Genomic DNA, 16,374 nt, shown 5'->3' with positions numbered 1-16,374 from the left:
TCACCCGCCCCTTTGTAATCGGTTTGTGCCATGAAATCTTTTCAAGTGCGCCCCAAGCGGAAAAGATTGAGAACCGTCGATCTAGAGAATGAAATTATGTTGCCTTACGCCACCTAGCAGAATAGCGCAAAAAGGGTTTAAGGGTTAATTTGATCTTGATTCGAGACCCCATATTCAAAATGTTTCGATGCACCTACTAGAATGTCGATAAAACTCGAGATAAGCAATTCCAACAGACGAAACTTCGGCACAAAGAAAAAACAATAAAATATGGATAAAAATACGTTTTTGTTTAAAGTCTTTTGGATCAAAGGGAATTTGTTTCATTTGCCCTGTGGTCCATATGTCGTTTTTAGTAATTCTCGTACAAAATAGGATGACTTCTTTTGTCTGTCTGGTAAACTATACAAGGTCCTTTACAAGCGTGGGGTCCATTTTTATCAAGCAAATTATCCAATCGGCGAAATGTGCCAAGGACTGAGCAAAGAAACTGTGAAAATGTTTTACAAAAACACAGAAATTAATTTATGAAATATTTCAATCTATTCCATTATCTCTGATGTGGCCCACTGAAAATTCAGTGGGGGCCCACTGCCTGGCCATGTCCTTCAGTTTGGGAACCACTGAACTATACGACGTATCTTCAATATGGGAACTAGATGTCCGTTTTTCAGGGCATAATTGTTTTCAGTCTCAAAATAATCAAAGGAACCGTCGGAAAGCCAAAGCTAAAAAGTATGCGTCGAAATCTCTACTATTGCATGGCTTGAGAAATTAAATGTTTTTCGCGTTATGTAAATGCGGCAATGAAGATACCCTATATCAGGGATTCGTAAACTGGGGGGCATATGGAAGGTTAGCAAGGGGGTCGCAAACGTTTTCAGAACACCCATCTTGCGATTAGTGATCTATCCGTGTTCAGTGGAGTTTCGACTGTGTAGGCAGTTTTACATGTAAAACTGCAGCACTCACAATTCCTACTTGATATTCACGATAACACTTAACATAGGCTACAAGTTTGTTATTGATGCTGACAGGCATATTACCTGGTAATGTAAGGCTCTTCTGGCAAAAAGAAAAACTAGTTCGGACCACGTTTCGGTCGTGATGAAGGTCAGTTAAATAACGACCGAAACGTCGTCCGAACTAGTTTTTCTTTTTGCCAGAAGCCTTACATTATACCAAATAGCCTACTAGTAGTATGCTGTTTTGTAATTCTTTCTTTCTTACAGTAGCCTACTTTAATCCCCTTTCATTTCCGACAACTCAGTCGTGTGGTTTTTCTTTTCTTCAATTGTGTGTAGACTAAAGCACGGAACAAACTCTACTCTGCAGCCGACCTGCAATATATACATGATTTTGCGCCTGTCGCAGAATCCAAACGTCTATATGTAGACGGTAAATGAAATCGTTATTGCGTCGCGATCGTAAGCCTTGGCCGCGCAAAAATACATCCATTTGGATGTACTAGGATGTTAAAATAGGTTCTTGCGTAACAAAAGTCGATAATAATGTTTTGATCAATATGTATAACGCTGTTTTTTTGCAAATTTCGGGCGTTTTCTTGAATTGTTTTCACATAATTCGGTTGCAATACAACCAGCAACATGCCGTTATAATGAAAACGGAGTCGGTACTGGAAGTACATAGATCGCTTGAATCCTCGGCATAAAATTTACGAGCGTATGGAATGTCCACTGTGACGTCAAAAAGCCTGCGAAGCAAATACAAGATAATGGTCGTTGTGGAAGAAAAGGAATGAGTCGTCTGTTAGAAGGTAAAATATGGCAAGTAGGGGGTACTTCTGAGACCAAACGACAAGCAAATGTAGTTACATGAATGGGTGCCAGCTGTAGTATCAGACCCAAATACTTTTTTTGCATTACGATGTACATGGATATCACAAAGAAACCTTCATAACTACAACACATATGAAAATGCAATCCAATTTCTCCATTCAAAAAAAGTTTTTGATAAGGTCAGTCGAGCAACTTCAGACAACAACTAGAACAGTTCAAAAGCAATTTATACAGTTGTCAAACATTCAGTGTGACATTACGTGTAAACAATTGCATGTAAAGTTTCACAACATGGTTGAATATTGTGATTATTCTTGTTTTACTCTTTTTCTCTTCTTTCATTTCTTCATGGTTGTTTTTTGAAAACTACACAAAAATGCAGGGTATTTATGGGTCTTTGTGGAAAAACTACACATGCTATCAGTTAAGTTAAAATTTTCCATTTAAGCACACTTGTAGTACTCCATTTGGTAAAATTTGAGCTACTTTGAATAAAAATCAAGCCTCAGTATTATGAATGTAAATGTTGAGTATTTCGGATGTATAGATGGTTTGCCTGAATGGCATAGCAACAATTTTTTAAAAATTTGAGAAACTTTTAAACAGGTTTTGACATATTATTGCAAATAGATGTCTGCATAATGCATATTGCAGCACTACAAATGGTGTCAGCACCACACTTGCACACAAAAAATTCCTCACAAGTAAGTTAGATATAAACAAAGTTCAGAGAAATATCTTTTGGATTTTTCACCATATTTGAGAAAAAATGCGATATTTTGATGGGCTGTTACATAAAAACAACTATCAATGGGCAAGAACTGAAATTTTTCCCTGACCACACATTACATTGGTGTGTTACACACCAAAAATCTAACTCTTACACCTTATAATTGGGCCGTGAGTATTTCATTTGCAACTATTCCCCAAAACAAGCAATTTTTACTAGTTTGGAAAAAGTTTTTTGAAAGGTCTTATCAGTGAAAGGCAAAAAAGTATCGAACTACAGTTTACAGACCACTGTCATTTCGGCGAAATAGAAATTGACTAAAACCGAAATTATTTTACGCATTAATGAACACGACTTCAGACGATTGCGTTCACATAAATTCTGCATTAACTCGTGACAAAATGAAAAATGAGTTATAAAAACAAATATTTAAATCAACAAAGTCAGCAATAGTTTTAAAACAATATCTATATTTATATAATTTCAATTTTTGAACACCTATAAGCCACAAATACAGTGACAAGTTTGACAACAAATTTGTTTTTGTTTTTTTTTGAAAATGTTCCGAACCGAAGAATTTTTTTAAACTCGCCTCAAATGCAGCCAAGAGCATGTGGAACAGCATGTTAGTGCTTATTTTTTACACCGGTAGCTAAGAGTAAATGGAACAACATGCCGCTGGTTTTATTTTACAGATAAAACAATATTTAGACACAAACCGTCCAAATGAAGAAAAGAACTGATGTAAGCAATGAAGTCATCTCTCTGAAAAATTACGCAATGTTGTTCATTATTGCATGTAAGACGTTGCCTTGAAACCAAAGTCATTCGAAGCCTTAGCATAAGTTACATTAAAGACCTTTACAACGTAATATGTGATAGCTTCAAAGTGCAACACTTCCTTTAAAAACAAATTAGCTTCCAATTCCTTTTTATTTGACAGCGGCAACATGCTTTCTTGGACAACTGTATCCTGTTTCAACTCAATTCCGCTATACGATTCCCTAAAGACTTGACATCCAATAAGCCGTTGTCGTACGCGATTTTGACCGAAAAAATGATGTACCAATCGCAATAGGTTTTCAATCACATTTTGTGACAACTTTTCCGAAACGAAATTTATGTTAAAGTTTTGTAAGCGATTTTTGTTTTGGCGGTAGTACAGACAAATGCGGAAACAGTCGGTTCTATATTTCCCAATGTGAAACGATTTGGACAGGGACGCTGTAAGTTGCCTTAAAACAAACTCATACATCTCTTGCGGAGGCAATGACCCAATAAGTTAAAAGTTGCCCAATAAGTTAAAATCTGAAACAAACTCATCACTGCCGTCAACCTTGTGTTTAAAAGATATGTTTTTATAAATGATGCAATCACTTGACTTTGCTGCTGATTCATTAAAACGGCATCGCTTTCTGCGAATAACGGTAACTGGTTGAGGCAGAATGGGTCAGTTTTCAGGTTTTAAATTTTTATACAAAAAAAACAACTTCCGGTCAATATTTTCTCCTTCGCGCAAGTTACATGTCTTACAATGTCATCATTAAACTCAGTTACTCCATATTCCGAAAACTTGTAAGCTACGTAGTGACCAAAATTAACCCCAGTTCCAACTTACGACAACAGACACGAGCCTAAAAACATTTTATCAGGAACTACTCGTTTTGTGCTTTTAATTTCCGTCTAAATTTCTGTAAAATCCAATGTCCGTCGTTTCAATAAGCTCAGTTAATACAGCTTTTTGTGTTTATGAATTGCAATGCGCACAACGGCCCCGAGCAACGCTGCGAAATTGAGCATCACAATAAGCACTGAGATTGTTTTTGTCGGGGATATCATCGAACAGAGGCAAATTCAATACAGGTTGTTGATTTTCAAATTTCTCCTAGTTGCCACAAGACTTGCAAATGGTGGATGTTTTGTAATTAAACGAAAAATTTAACTCACAAGTTGTTAAAATTAATGTAAAGTCGATAAGCATTAAAAACTCGTTGGGATCCTGTTGCTGGCCTAACGTCCAACCAAGGTGCGCACAAACATCTTTAACCAACTGCAAATACAAGGAGTTTTCTACCTGATTACCCGCGATGGCAACAAACAAATTTAGCAATTCTTATACTTTAAAGTCACTCCCAGTACCATCGACAACATGAACCACATCAAACAAACATCTTCTAACTGCTTGCAACACAGAGTTAAACCAACAATTATTAAAGATATTCGGAAGACTTGACAAGACAAAGTTGTTTTTTTCTATCCACGACTTAATAACATCAATACAAGGAAGCAAGTCCTGCACTAATACATACACAATCCAAACTCGGTACTCTGAGGCGCTAAATTGTTTTACTGGTAAACGCATCATGTTTCTAGTTATCGTTTCCACCGCGTAACAAACACACAAACCACAGCTTGTCCGGTCTTCCTGGGTTACTATTGAGCCAAGTTTTACTAAGACATTACAACCAGTAAAAGAGCGCAAAATCGGGACGAAGGATTTACGGATTAAACTCAATAAATATGTCTGTGGACCTACAGCGGAGTCATACAGTACAAGTTGGTTACTGGAGCTATCAAACCACAACACCACAAAATGCCTATTAAACAAAATTGGAACAAAGACGTGTTCACGTAATTTATCATTAAAAAATAAACCATCGAATGCCCTGCGACAATTTTTGAACGTTTTTCCACCAAGCACTTCTCTTGCAAAAATACTTGTCAGAAATCCAAACCTATCCAGGATCAACTTAATTACAGTTTTTGACGTTAACCATCCAACTGTGTGATATGTGTGAGTCTTAGCAACATTCTGTGTCAATGAGCGATACGTTTTACCACGTGGTCTGTCACAAAGCGAACACAAGTCCAACCACGACACGGACTGACGGCAAGATGTGTGAAGAGGGTATCAAAAATGGTGGTGGGACTAAACGGAGGTTAAAAAATTTCCTCGGTTCGGAACATTTTCAAATTTGTTGTCAAACTTGTCGCATTGAATGTGCACTTGTTTAGGTTGATCTCATCTGCATGTCACATGGCCCCCTGTCGGACTGAAAGTTATTTCGTTGGCATACGAGCTACCGGGTAAAAAATAAGCACTTGTAGGTTGTTCTATATGCTCTTGGCTACATTTGAGGCAAGTTTAAAAAAAATTCCTCGGTTCTGAAGATTTTCAAACATGTCGTCGGAATTGTCGCATTGAATGCGCAATTGTTATTTAGGTTGATCTCAGCTGCATGTCACATGGCCCCCTGTCGGACTGAAAGCTATTTCGTTGGAATACGAGCAACCGGTGTAAAATATAAGAACTAACATGTTGTTTCATATGCTCTTGGCTACATTTGAGGCGAGTGTAAAAAAATTCCTCGGTTCGGAACATTTTCAAATATGTCGTCAAAGTTGTCGCATTGAATGCGCACTTGTTTAGGTTGATCGGATACGCTGCATGTCACATGGCGCTTTGTCGGAGTGAAAGTTATTTCGTTGGCATACGAGCTACCGGTGTGAAAAATAAACACTAACATGTTGTTCCACATGCGCTTGGCTAAATTTGAGGCGAGTTTAAAAAAGTTTCTCGGTTCGGAACATTTTAAAATTTGTTGTCAAACTTGTCACTATATTTATGCCATACTTCACAGTTTATAGGTGTTCTTTTTTGTTTTTTTCACGAGTTAATGCAGAATTTACGTGAACGCAATCGTCTGAAGTCGTGTTCACTGATGCGTAAAATAATTTCGGTTTTAGCCAATTTCCATTTCGCTCAAATGACGGTGGTGTTTCAATCAAGCTGAAACTTGCCCAGATACAACACGGGGGGTTAACCTTTTACGATGCTAGTAACTGCTCTAATTTATACATTCGCGAAATGGGAAAAAATGGAAATTGTTTGAAAATTGTGATTTTTGCTCAAAATCGCGGATTCTAGATCCAGTTCAGCTAAAATGGTATTTCGAGGATTGGTGCAAAATTGCATATATTGACTGGTGGGCGCGACCAATAAAGTTGAAGAACTATTCTGCCTACGTAAACATGACAAACGCCTGGCCAAGTGCGCTTGCGCAAGCGCAATAGTGACAACATGCTCACTCCAATATATCCGGTGACTTCTTGCCTTATACTCTTAACTTCGTTTCATTGTAATTGCCAACTGTAGCAGCACGCATGTTTCCTGATTAATTCATTGCACAACTGGAGCGTAGATTAGTGAAATAAAACTTATGATAAAACCATTCTTAAACGCAATTTACAACAAAAATTTTCTGACTGATTTACTACTATCGTAAAAATCGCAACTATTTCAGGGAGGACAATTATTGAAGAAACAGAGGGTGTCATCGGCTGGCAGTGCTTAATGTACAAAGGAACACGCAGTCTGAAGTTGTATTCTTTAAAGTGGTAGTTTACCGATAGACCAGGAACAGCGTTATGGTTCCCATGAGCTGAGCGTTGCAATGCATTTGTTAACCATGCCATTTAATTTCTCATGTGATCAGTTACTAAATATTGTTACAACGTTGATTGGTGCCTTGATGCGTGTTTGTGATTTTGGCAAGGTGAAGTAATTTAACAAATATAAAATAAGAAATATTATACGTAATAAAAAAAGCTTGTGTAATGTAATGTTTATTAGTAATGCACGCAAAGTTCGCGAACCCGCAAAAGATATGCATTATTTAGTCGTGTATGTTATCGTCGTGGTCAAAGCACTTTTGCCCCCCAAACGTCTGAAAAATTACTGGTCTTTTGTATATTCTTTGAGAGCATGAAAGTCAGTTGGAATACTGTGCTTGCATCAATCTTAGTATGTTGTAAACAGAAAGGGGTTTGTTTTGCAAACTGAGTAGAAATAGTGGTTTTAGTTTACAACTGTTAATATAACCTCAATGAGAATGCCTGACAAATATACACTAAAACCAACAAAGTTATAGAATAGCAGGAACAAGCTTTCATTTTTCATTGCTGAGAAAGGGTTGTAAACCTGTTTTTGTTAAAGCATCAACAGTACAATTGTAGAATTGCATTATTAAATTGGCAAGTTTAGGACACTGTCCAACATTTATACCACATGTGTCCATTAATTATCCAAATTGATGGGGTAATTATTGGACAGTAAAAATTTGCCTGCTAATGAAAAAATGCACAAGAGACATAAAAATCATTGAGAGCTGCAGACAATAGTGCATAGTGTTTTGACCTATAAGGTCTCCACAATGGTTCATTTCTGCTATGTTGTTTGTACCCAGTTGGGTTCTTAGCAGATTGACATTGACGGAAAGGTACCACAAAGTAAAAATCTCTGTGCCTGCTAGTTGAAAAGCTATTCCAGTGCCACAATCACCAGCTGCACTGAAGGAGACCTTGTAAGTCGAAACCGTGTGTACATCTGTCTGAAGCTCACTGCTAACAAAGTTGTGATGGATTAATTCATGTTTTTGTGATCACAGAAGTGGTGCATAAGGTTTTACCTTACCCAACACAAAACAAGATAATTCAAGACTTTGCAATGTTTATGTAAAATGTCCATTAATTACCCCACCCAGCCGTTGACTTTGACGATACTGCTCACGCTCTGTGTGTGTCAACAGCATCAATTTAGTTATAGTTATAAATGTTAGTTATAAATATAAGTTTGTTCAGATACTCCCTGTTTCTGAAAATCTGTCACTGGTAGACAATTGCTTCATTACCTGTTAAAATGTGTTTTTGCTGTTCTCTACTTTTGTTAGATCAGAAGCTTGGTTAATTTGGCATCCAATTTAAATAGTTTTGATTTATCATTAAGTGACAATTCATAGATATACCTACATTTTTATGTTTCTACTTTATATTACACAACTTCAGGACTTTATTTTTGTTTTACAAACTAGGTTTAAATAGAACAAATTGTCACAATGCCATATAAGAAAAATCTCAAAGGAAGATCTCGTCAATTTACTAATGCCGAAGAACTGGAAACACAAAGAAAACAGGAAGAACAAAGAAGATCTGCCAAAAAAGATGAATCTTCATCTGAGGAGGAGGAAGAAGAGCAAGAACAAAAGCGTCCAGTAATAGAAATCGAAAATCCTAACCGCCTTGCACAAAAGACTAAAAAGGTTAATGAACTTGATGAAATTGTGGAAAAGCCGGTTGAACTTTCGCGCAGAGAAAAGGAAGAATTAGCGCGACAGGAATCAGCAAGACGTTACCAGCAACTGCACGCTGAAGGAAAGACTGAAGAGGCACGTTCTGATTTAGCTAGACTGGCAATTATTCGGAAGCAAAGGGAGGAGGCGGCTCGCAAGAGAGAAGGAGAAAAAAAAGAAAAAGAAGCAAGAGCACAGGCAGGAAAAGAAGCGAGTCTAAATGCGATTAAAAGTAAAGGTGGTGGCGGCGGTCGAAAAAAAAGATAAAATTTTGTGTTCGATTTGATCGGTTGAATATAAAATAAAGTATCATTTGAAGGAATGTGGCAGTGGCATCCAAAGATTATTTTAAACAGGGTGTTACTGTGTTGCTTTGTGCATGTGGACTAACAGGAACAATTGTTGAATTAATGATTGTTGATTGTAAAGAAAAACATGTTGTTGTTTGGTTTTAAATGTAATGTTTCACAATCTTCTTGCATAAATTTTTACAGATACTGTTCATTTTAAGCCCCTACTCATAAAGGCCACCAATGTAATTTGCTAAAATAAGTAAATGCCAGGCTTTAATTTAAATAATTGTGAAGAACGGTGTTGGTTTGTTACATGTGGAATATAAAACAGAAAAACAAGTTTTTTAAATACCCTATTTATGTGGTGACATGCAATAAAAGTTGTTTGACGGTGGTTTTGTCATAACTGACAGGCCAAATAATTTCATGTTATGTGCTTTATTTTTTTGAAATTCATTATGATCAAATCTGCAGACGTTTAGGAAGTAGATATTATAATGGCTATGGTGGATGACCCTGATTGGCTGTTGTCTCACATTCAACACTCATTTATAACAAGTGATGATACTGGTATGTGTGAAATGGTTATTCAAGACAATGATTTACTCACATTAGAAGAGCACTGTAACCGAATGAAGGAGATTTACAACCTCACCTCCGTCAAACAAAAGCTGTCGGGGTCTTATGGAAAAACTTCTGGCTTATCAACATCTAAAAAGTTATCAGAAATAGGAAGTTGTGGTGCAGATGAAGGTCAATTTGTGCCATTGGCACCCTCACCTGATATTACTTCTGGTTGGGATTTTGGAATTCGGAGGAGGTCAAACACAGCTCAGAAGTTGGAACGAATTCGCAAAGAACGCCAAAACCGTGTGAAAATTAAAACTGTACATTGGAAAGATTTGCCTGAAAGATTCATGAGTGAGGATTTGGATGCTATGTTTGCAAAAAAGGATAAATTAAGTACAGAAGAAGTTTTGGATGGAAAGAATGTTGAAAAGAATACAGAGAATAATTGTGAAAGTAATGAGATTTTGTCAGATGACAAAATCAATCATTTGTTTTCTGGCAAAGAAATTCAATTGACAGAAAAATCTGTTCCTGTCAAAGCCAATGTCATGGTAACACGAACTGGATTTGATGTTAATGAACCGAACTTAGACAAGGGCTCAGCTAATCAAACAAAAAAGACTGAAGTTATTTCTACTTTATCAAAGCAGCTAAGTGAAACGGTGAGCATTGCTCGCAATCCTTTTAAAGAATATTCAAAGTTTGATGGTAGGGGACACGAGGCTTCAATGCCCACTCAAAAAATTAATATGTTTATTTGGTTATATGGGGAAACAGCACCAGTAAAACCTATGACAGTTGTTATACTTTCCACAGGTGCAAAAATTGTTGATCTTATTGGTCTGTCATGTTGGCAGTATTTTGCAGCAAATCTGTCACCCTGTTTAAAGCGAATAGATGTGCAAGGATATTCCTTGCATATTGCAGAAGATGATGGTGAAGTGGATTATGGCTTTCCATCTCTGGAAAGCAATGAACCCATTAACAAGTTCAGTTTTCCTACCCTTGCTTTAGTGGAGAAACACCAGGTTGGCGAAAGTGCGTCAGACGATGGAAAATTTCGAGAAAGTGTGTTTGTGCGAGTAAATGACTATGCAGGATTTTCATTAATTCAAGTTGAAAATTTGTCAGTTACGATGGGTGAAATATTGAAAAAAGCAATAAAGCGCAGGAAAGGTAATAAGTATACTGGTAATTACATATTAGAATATATGGACAAACCCGGTGTGACTGTGGATGAGGAACAAACACTAGACAGCACCACCTGCATGGAATTTTACATGTTGCGTGAACACAGTGCCAGGAGTCGGGCAACCAATCTATCTCCACCCAAAGTTGAAACTAAAACCAATACCAAGGGGCAGTCTGTGCATTTTTCAAACCGTTTGACATCTTAACAGTATTTTGTTTATAAACTGGTACATGACATTTGCATGCAGTTTTGCTCTAATATTTAGTTTGTATGTGAAATTCACCCTAGTAAAACTTTAATTCGATTTTGATGTATTTGAAAAATTTTAACAATTTAGGTGACATTAAATGTTTTATTTTATTGCGAATTTACCAAATAATTTTCTTAGGACATAAAAAGGACATCTCTATATTTTCTTTATTTTATGCAATAGTTTTTCAAGAAAGCAGGTAAATATCAGCATGAACTATTCTACTCAAAGCCTGCTCGTATCTCATGAAAACTCCTACAGACCTGGAATTGTAGAGAGTTTTAGGTCATTGTTTTATTTTCTTGGGCCATCGGACACAAGATTTAAAGATATCAGTAAAGTTCCAAATTACACAGATGCAGTGAGTAACGTAATGTGTATTGATGTACCTTGAGATTTTTTAATGTGCAAAGTTTTAGTTTTTTCGGTAGCCGAATGTGCCATCTCTAGTAATGAAATCTACCCCCAGTTAACACTGTCTTTATGCAAGCAACATCATCATATTTTTTAAGCAACATGCTTCTTGTCGGTCCCAGCTAGTTTATTGTAAAACAGTTGAATAATATATTTTGCATATATAGGCATCACATCACCATTTTTTTAAAACATGAAAACACAAAATCTGTATCAAAACATCACACAAGCTCAACTGTAGCACTTAAATTTCAACTGTTAGTATTTCTCTTTAAATTGTTTTCAATTTTTTAGGCACTTCCATGTTTCGTATCCTTGATTGTTATTGAGCTTCTAATTGGTTTGTGGAAAGGCAGAAGAATCTTACGAGGCAATGATGCTCTTGGAAATTTAAGTGCTGGGGTTATATCCAGAATTACAAGGTACTGGGTATTTAAAACACAAAGCATAAATGACATAAATGGTGTATAACACATTTGTTACAATAATCTCCACAAGAAATATAGCATGTATTTGGTGCCCTGTTTACATACACTTTTAATACAGATATTTTTTTATATATTCGTTTGAAATGAGTGTTTTGGTAAATGTAATGGTTCAGTTTATAATTAAGATATTATAATATTGTTCGGGGCCACAAAATAAAAATATGTTTGGTGTATGCAGTTGTTTTTGTCAATGTCGCAAGCTCAACCAAAAAATAATCTATAGTTCACTTTATCAAAAATTACTACAAAAATGCAGCTGTGAAAATTAGTCTGAATAGTAAACATAGTGACGCATAAATTGTTGTGATGTGAGGTAACAGTTACAAAAATGTAATTTCAGCACAAAGAACCCATTCCTAAACAAAACCATGATTTGTTGTTTGTTATGAAATTAATTTAACTAAATTGTTTACCCTATTGAAACAAATCACAATGTGAGGGTTTAACTATGTACTTTTGGTATATTGTCACACTTAACTCTAAAATAATGTACCAAGTTATGTGACATAATTTAATGATAAGTCAAAAAATATAAGCATCCTCTTGCACTTTGCTCATTTTGTGACATTTTTTGCTCAATAGAAACAAAATGTTGTGATGTTGTGAGGTTCAGAATAAAATGCCTGCAAACAAACTTTTCTGAAACATATAATAGGTCAAAATATGTTTCCTAAACAACATGTATAAAATCAATTATTGAGAGTAGTAATTGTTTGTGTTAAACATTGAAAAACATTTGCTTCTAATGTTACAAAAATATGAATAAAACAGCATTGTCTATTTTTTATGTATTTCTTCAGGGTTTTGACAAAACGTTCCATAGAAATCACTCTGTATATTTATGTGTATGATCACTGGAGATTGGCAGACTTGGAATGGAATTCAAACTTAACTTGGTTTATTGCATTTGTTGGAATGGATTTTCTTTACTACTGGTTCCACAGAGCTGCCCATGGTTAATAACCATGTAACACTTAGTTGCATCTTGGTTGCAGTGTGCCATGTAATTTCTGTTTGTGGCTGAAATAATGTTAGTGAGTTTGTATCTGTGCCTTGATTTCTTTTCCTAATTGTTTGAATTTAAAGCAGTACCAACTGAATATCACGTTTTCTATCAATGCTAAGAAATTTATACAAAAACTGATTAATTTATATGAAATAAATTTATGAAAACAGATGAAACTAATTAGGCACACTTACAAAAAATAGAGAATATTGCAATTATGATTAATTTTCCCAAAATAATTTTGCTTCTGCCATATTTTAAGCTAAGCAACAAATATTATTTTGCAATAATGATGACAGAATTCACTGAGCCATCAAAATAACTCTTGTTTTGTAGAAATAAATATATTTTGGGCATCACACCAAACACATCATAGTTCAGAAGATTATAATCTTACCACAGCTTTAAGACAATCCACTATTCAGCAATATTGTTCACTGGTAGGTTATGCAACAAATCCAACTGACATTTAGATATATTTTTAAGATTTAATATTTGTTATTGTTACAGTGGTTTTATCTTCCAAACGCTCTCTTGGTTCCACCATCTGTCCACTTGGTTCACAATCAGCTAAATATTCTATACCAGTTTTGGATACATACCGAATTGATTGATAACTTAGGTAGGTTTTTGCGTTTTAAGTACTTGTTTTTTAAGATTACAGCATTTCCAACAATGCAAAAAAGAAATCATATTTTGAAAAGGATTGCTAAACGTGCCTTGTTGGAACACAAAGTTTATGCTAAACAGTACATATGTTTGCCCAGGTCCATTTGAATACATTTTAAACACACCAAGTCACCACAGAGTCCATCATGGTCGAAACCCATATTGTATTGACAAAAATTATGCTGGAACATTAATTATATGGGATCGAATATTTGGTGGGTATAATAAAATTTTATCACTCTGAGACATGATCAACTCCATCATCGCACAGGAACATTTGCTGCAGAGGAAAGGAATGAAAAAATTGCCTATGGACTTGTTCACAACATCAACACTTTTAATCCCATCTATATTCAAGTGAGAAAAAATAACTTGTTAAGCAACTCGATATCGATTAGGGTTTCCATGTCTCTGCGACCCCAAAATTGCATTAGGTTTCCAAAATTGGGTAGCGACTTATAGCATAAGAAGACCTGAAATAAAAGATTTAAATGGCAATAAAATGTAAATAGGTAAGTGAAAACTGTAGTGAAAACAATCTTTGTCAACTTATACTGACATTGGTTGGCCCGTGAGTAATTTTTTATTATTTCTGGTTGCCCGGATCCTTACTATGCAAATTTACAATCATAAACAGTTTTAAATATAACCAATGGGTGTTTTACTTTTGATTATTACTTATAACATAAGTATGCAGTTTAGGATAATGTTGACAAACAGTGCAAACCAGATGAGGGTTAGATAGTGTTATCAATAATCAAATATTTTGCTGTCAAACCCCCCTTTGGCATGTTGGCAAATCCAGAATTTTTTAAAAGGAAAAGGTCTATAAAAAATTCCTATGTTTGAAAACAAGCAATGTTTCATGCAATCACAGTATTGTCAGGATCGCCCCACTGGGCAGTTGCTTGCTCGGCATTTATAGCTATCATATTTTGACTTGTCTTTGTTTTCTAACATTATGGTTACAAGTTTCGCAGCCCGGGCATTGCAGGCTAACTTTATCTGTATCAGGAAAAAGTGGCTGATCCACTTGGGTTGCAATGTCTGGCCTGTGAAGCCAATAAACCTACTGTTCAAATACAATGAGCAGTTTCTTTACAAAGAAGGGTTCCTGTTAGACTCCTGACCCTCAAGATTATATTAAGTTTTAAACCTAAGTGTACTGGTCAGTACCTTAAATGTTAAGTGCATTTGATTACATAGTAGAAAATATTGTACTTCACTGTTTAAACTCTATTTAACAATTTATGGACTTTTGGTTGTAATAAAACTGTTTTCTTTGCAGCTGGCAGCATACAGGGATTTGTTGGTTCGGGCTTGGAAAATTGATGGTTTGTGGAACAAAGTTTGTGTTCTTGTTAAGGGACCTGGTTGGAGTCCTGGGAAACCACGTTTGGGAAATCCATCTGAATTGCCACAGGTTACTGAGAGTACTTTTCAAGTTTTTTCAAGAGATGTTGATTATTTTTATTTTGTAGGTGGAAAATCCTATTCAACGTTACAACCCGAAAATAGATAACTGGGTTTTGATATATGGATTTATACACTACTTTTCATTGGTACCCATTTATGATAAGATGCTGGCATTAAGACACAGCATTCCAAGTCAAATGGTTGTGTTCGATGTTCTCTTTTTTCTGGGATCCCTTGCTTGCATCAGTACCTTGTTTGACAAAAAGTATGTTGAATATTGAAATTACCATTTATTAATACTAATTGCAATTTGTTGTGACATAATAATAACAACAATGGTGATATTTATAATTAAGGCCATTTGCTGAGAAATTTGAGTTTGTCCGGTGTGTTGCAAGTGCAGTGATCATGCATGGACTAAAAGAACAAGTTGAAGAGTTGCATGAATTGCCTACATACTTTGGTGACTATCTTGAAGTACTTTACATTATTTCAGCAGTATTATGGGTGATAAAAATGTTTGCTACTAACACCAAAAAAGAGTTGTAAATGTTTTGAACAACGATATATTCTGATCACTGTATTTATTGATTTTCTTTAATTTTATTCAATCAGTTTATTTCTTCATTTATATTATGCCAGGCTTTCTGTGTGCTATTTTGTTTTATGTTGGAACATGGTTATTACTGGTGCAAAGTTGATCAAATAATATGATTTTTAGCCTTCAACAAAGTTGAAATGTAGGTGTTTTTTTTTTAAATCATTCAATATCATTGTGCTGTGGTAAAACTACACCCTGACTTTTATTTCTAGTACTGCAAGTCATCAAAGCAAATAGAAAACAAGCGTGAGTTATTATTTTATTGGTGTGTCACATGTAAACAGCATATGCTTTGCTTCCTATTTGTGCATGATTAATAATACATACATATGCCCACTATTGCTATTGATCATGACCAATAGTGAAATCATGTTTTACTTGTATGCTGTTCAGTTACTTAATCTTTCAATAAGTAATTTGTTTCACTGTTGGTATGTATGTATTTTAAATTATGAAACTACATTTTGCAGCAATAAAAAATATCATAAAAACCTTTATTGTTTGTGTTTTATTGCTTCTGAAAAACAACACCAAGAACATGGCAACCGAAAAACAAACTGACGATTGTAGCGTAATTAAACCCACAAAAAAGGAGTATTATTTTTTTGTGATATCGACCTCTAATAGTTAATGAACCTAACGAGATAGAAACCACATTTTGACGCCAAAATTTAATTAACCAGCACACAACATATTTTTGAACGACTCAAACAAAATACATGATTAAATTTAAAAAGAAGTGTGCGGCATAGTGCATAAAAAAACTACTTATGAACATACTCTCGGATCACAGATATCCAGAAACAGAAATGGATCGA

The 16,374-nt window shown here is 35.3% G+C and overlaps 3 protein-coding genes across 4 annotated transcripts; all 3 read left to right on the top strand.

Annotated features, from left to right (window-relative positions):
- The first annotated feature begins 8,381 nt into the window (after positions 1-8,381).
- LOC145908088 (uncharacterized) lies at positions 8,382-9,425 on the top strand. Its single transcript, XM_082995268.1, has one exon. It carries the CDS (start codon positions 8,424-8,426, stop codon positions 8,922-8,924), a length of 501 nt encoding a protein of 166 aa, XP_082851394.1. The 5' UTR covers positions 8,382-8,423; the 3' UTR covers positions 8,925-9,425.
- Positions 9,425-10,935, top strand: LOC145908086 (target of rapamycin complex 2 subunit MAPKAP1-like). Its single transcript, XM_082995265.1, has one exon. It carries the CDS (start codon positions 9,448-9,450, stop codon positions 10,915-10,917), a length of 1,470 nt encoding a protein of 489 aa, XP_082851391.1. The 5' UTR covers positions 9,425-9,447; the 3' UTR covers positions 10,918-10,935.
- Positions 10,936-11,173: 238 nt separating this feature from the next.
- On the top strand, positions 11,174-16,037 carry LOC145908087 (alkylglycerol monooxygenase-like). Of its 2 annotated transcripts, XM_082995267.1 has the most exons (11): positions 11,174-11,323; positions 11,671-11,798; positions 12,665-12,819; positions 13,207-13,310; positions 13,381-13,492; positions 13,638-13,754; positions 13,811-13,896; positions 14,828-14,962; positions 15,021-15,220; positions 15,312-15,418; positions 15,598-16,037. In XM_082995267.1, exons 1-11 carry the CDS (start codon positions 11,174-11,176, stop codon positions 15,654-15,656), a joined length of 1,353 nt encoding a protein of 450 aa, XP_082851393.1. In that variant the 3' UTR covers positions 15,657-16,037. The 2 variants fall into 2 exon arrangements, with proteins under 2 accessions (XP_082851393.1, XP_082851392.1); XM_082995266.1 differs by having other exon boundaries at positions 15,312-16,037.
- The last annotated feature ends 337 nt before the right edge of the window (positions 16,038-16,374 follow it).

This window comes from Ascidia mentula, chromosome 7 (assembly GCF_947561715.1).
Source record: "Ascidia mentula chromosome 7, kaAscMent1.1, whole genome shotgun sequence".
Lineage (NCBI taxonomy): Eukaryota > Metazoa > Chordata > Ascidiacea > Phlebobranchia > Ascidiidae > Ascidia > Ascidia mentula.
Note: the sequence above shows the minus strand (reverse complement) of the source record. Positions and strands in the feature narration are given on the sequence as shown.

Excerpts from the sequence above, each read along its gene's own strand:
- LOC145908086 (XM_082995265.1), top strand. The coding sequence starts at position 9,448 with ATGGCTATGGTGGATGACCCTGATTGGCTGTTGTCTCACATTCAACAC.
- LOC145908088 (XM_082995268.1), top strand. The coding sequence starts at position 8,424 with ATGCCATATAAGAAAAATCTCAAAGGAAGATCTCGTCAATTTACTAAT.
- LOC145908087 (XM_082995266.1), top strand. The coding sequence starts at position 11,174 with ATGAACTATTCTACTCAAAGCCTGCTCGTATCTCATGAAAACTCCTAC. Across the intron at positions 11,799-12,664 it reads GTTATATCCAGAATTACAAG|GGTTTTGACAAAACGTTCCA; the intron begins GTACTGGGTATT and ends GTATTTCTTCAG. Across the intron at positions 13,897-14,827 it reads TTAATCCCATCTATATTCAA|CTGGCAGCATACAGGGATTT; the intron begins GTGAGAAAAAAT and ends TTTTCTTTGCAG.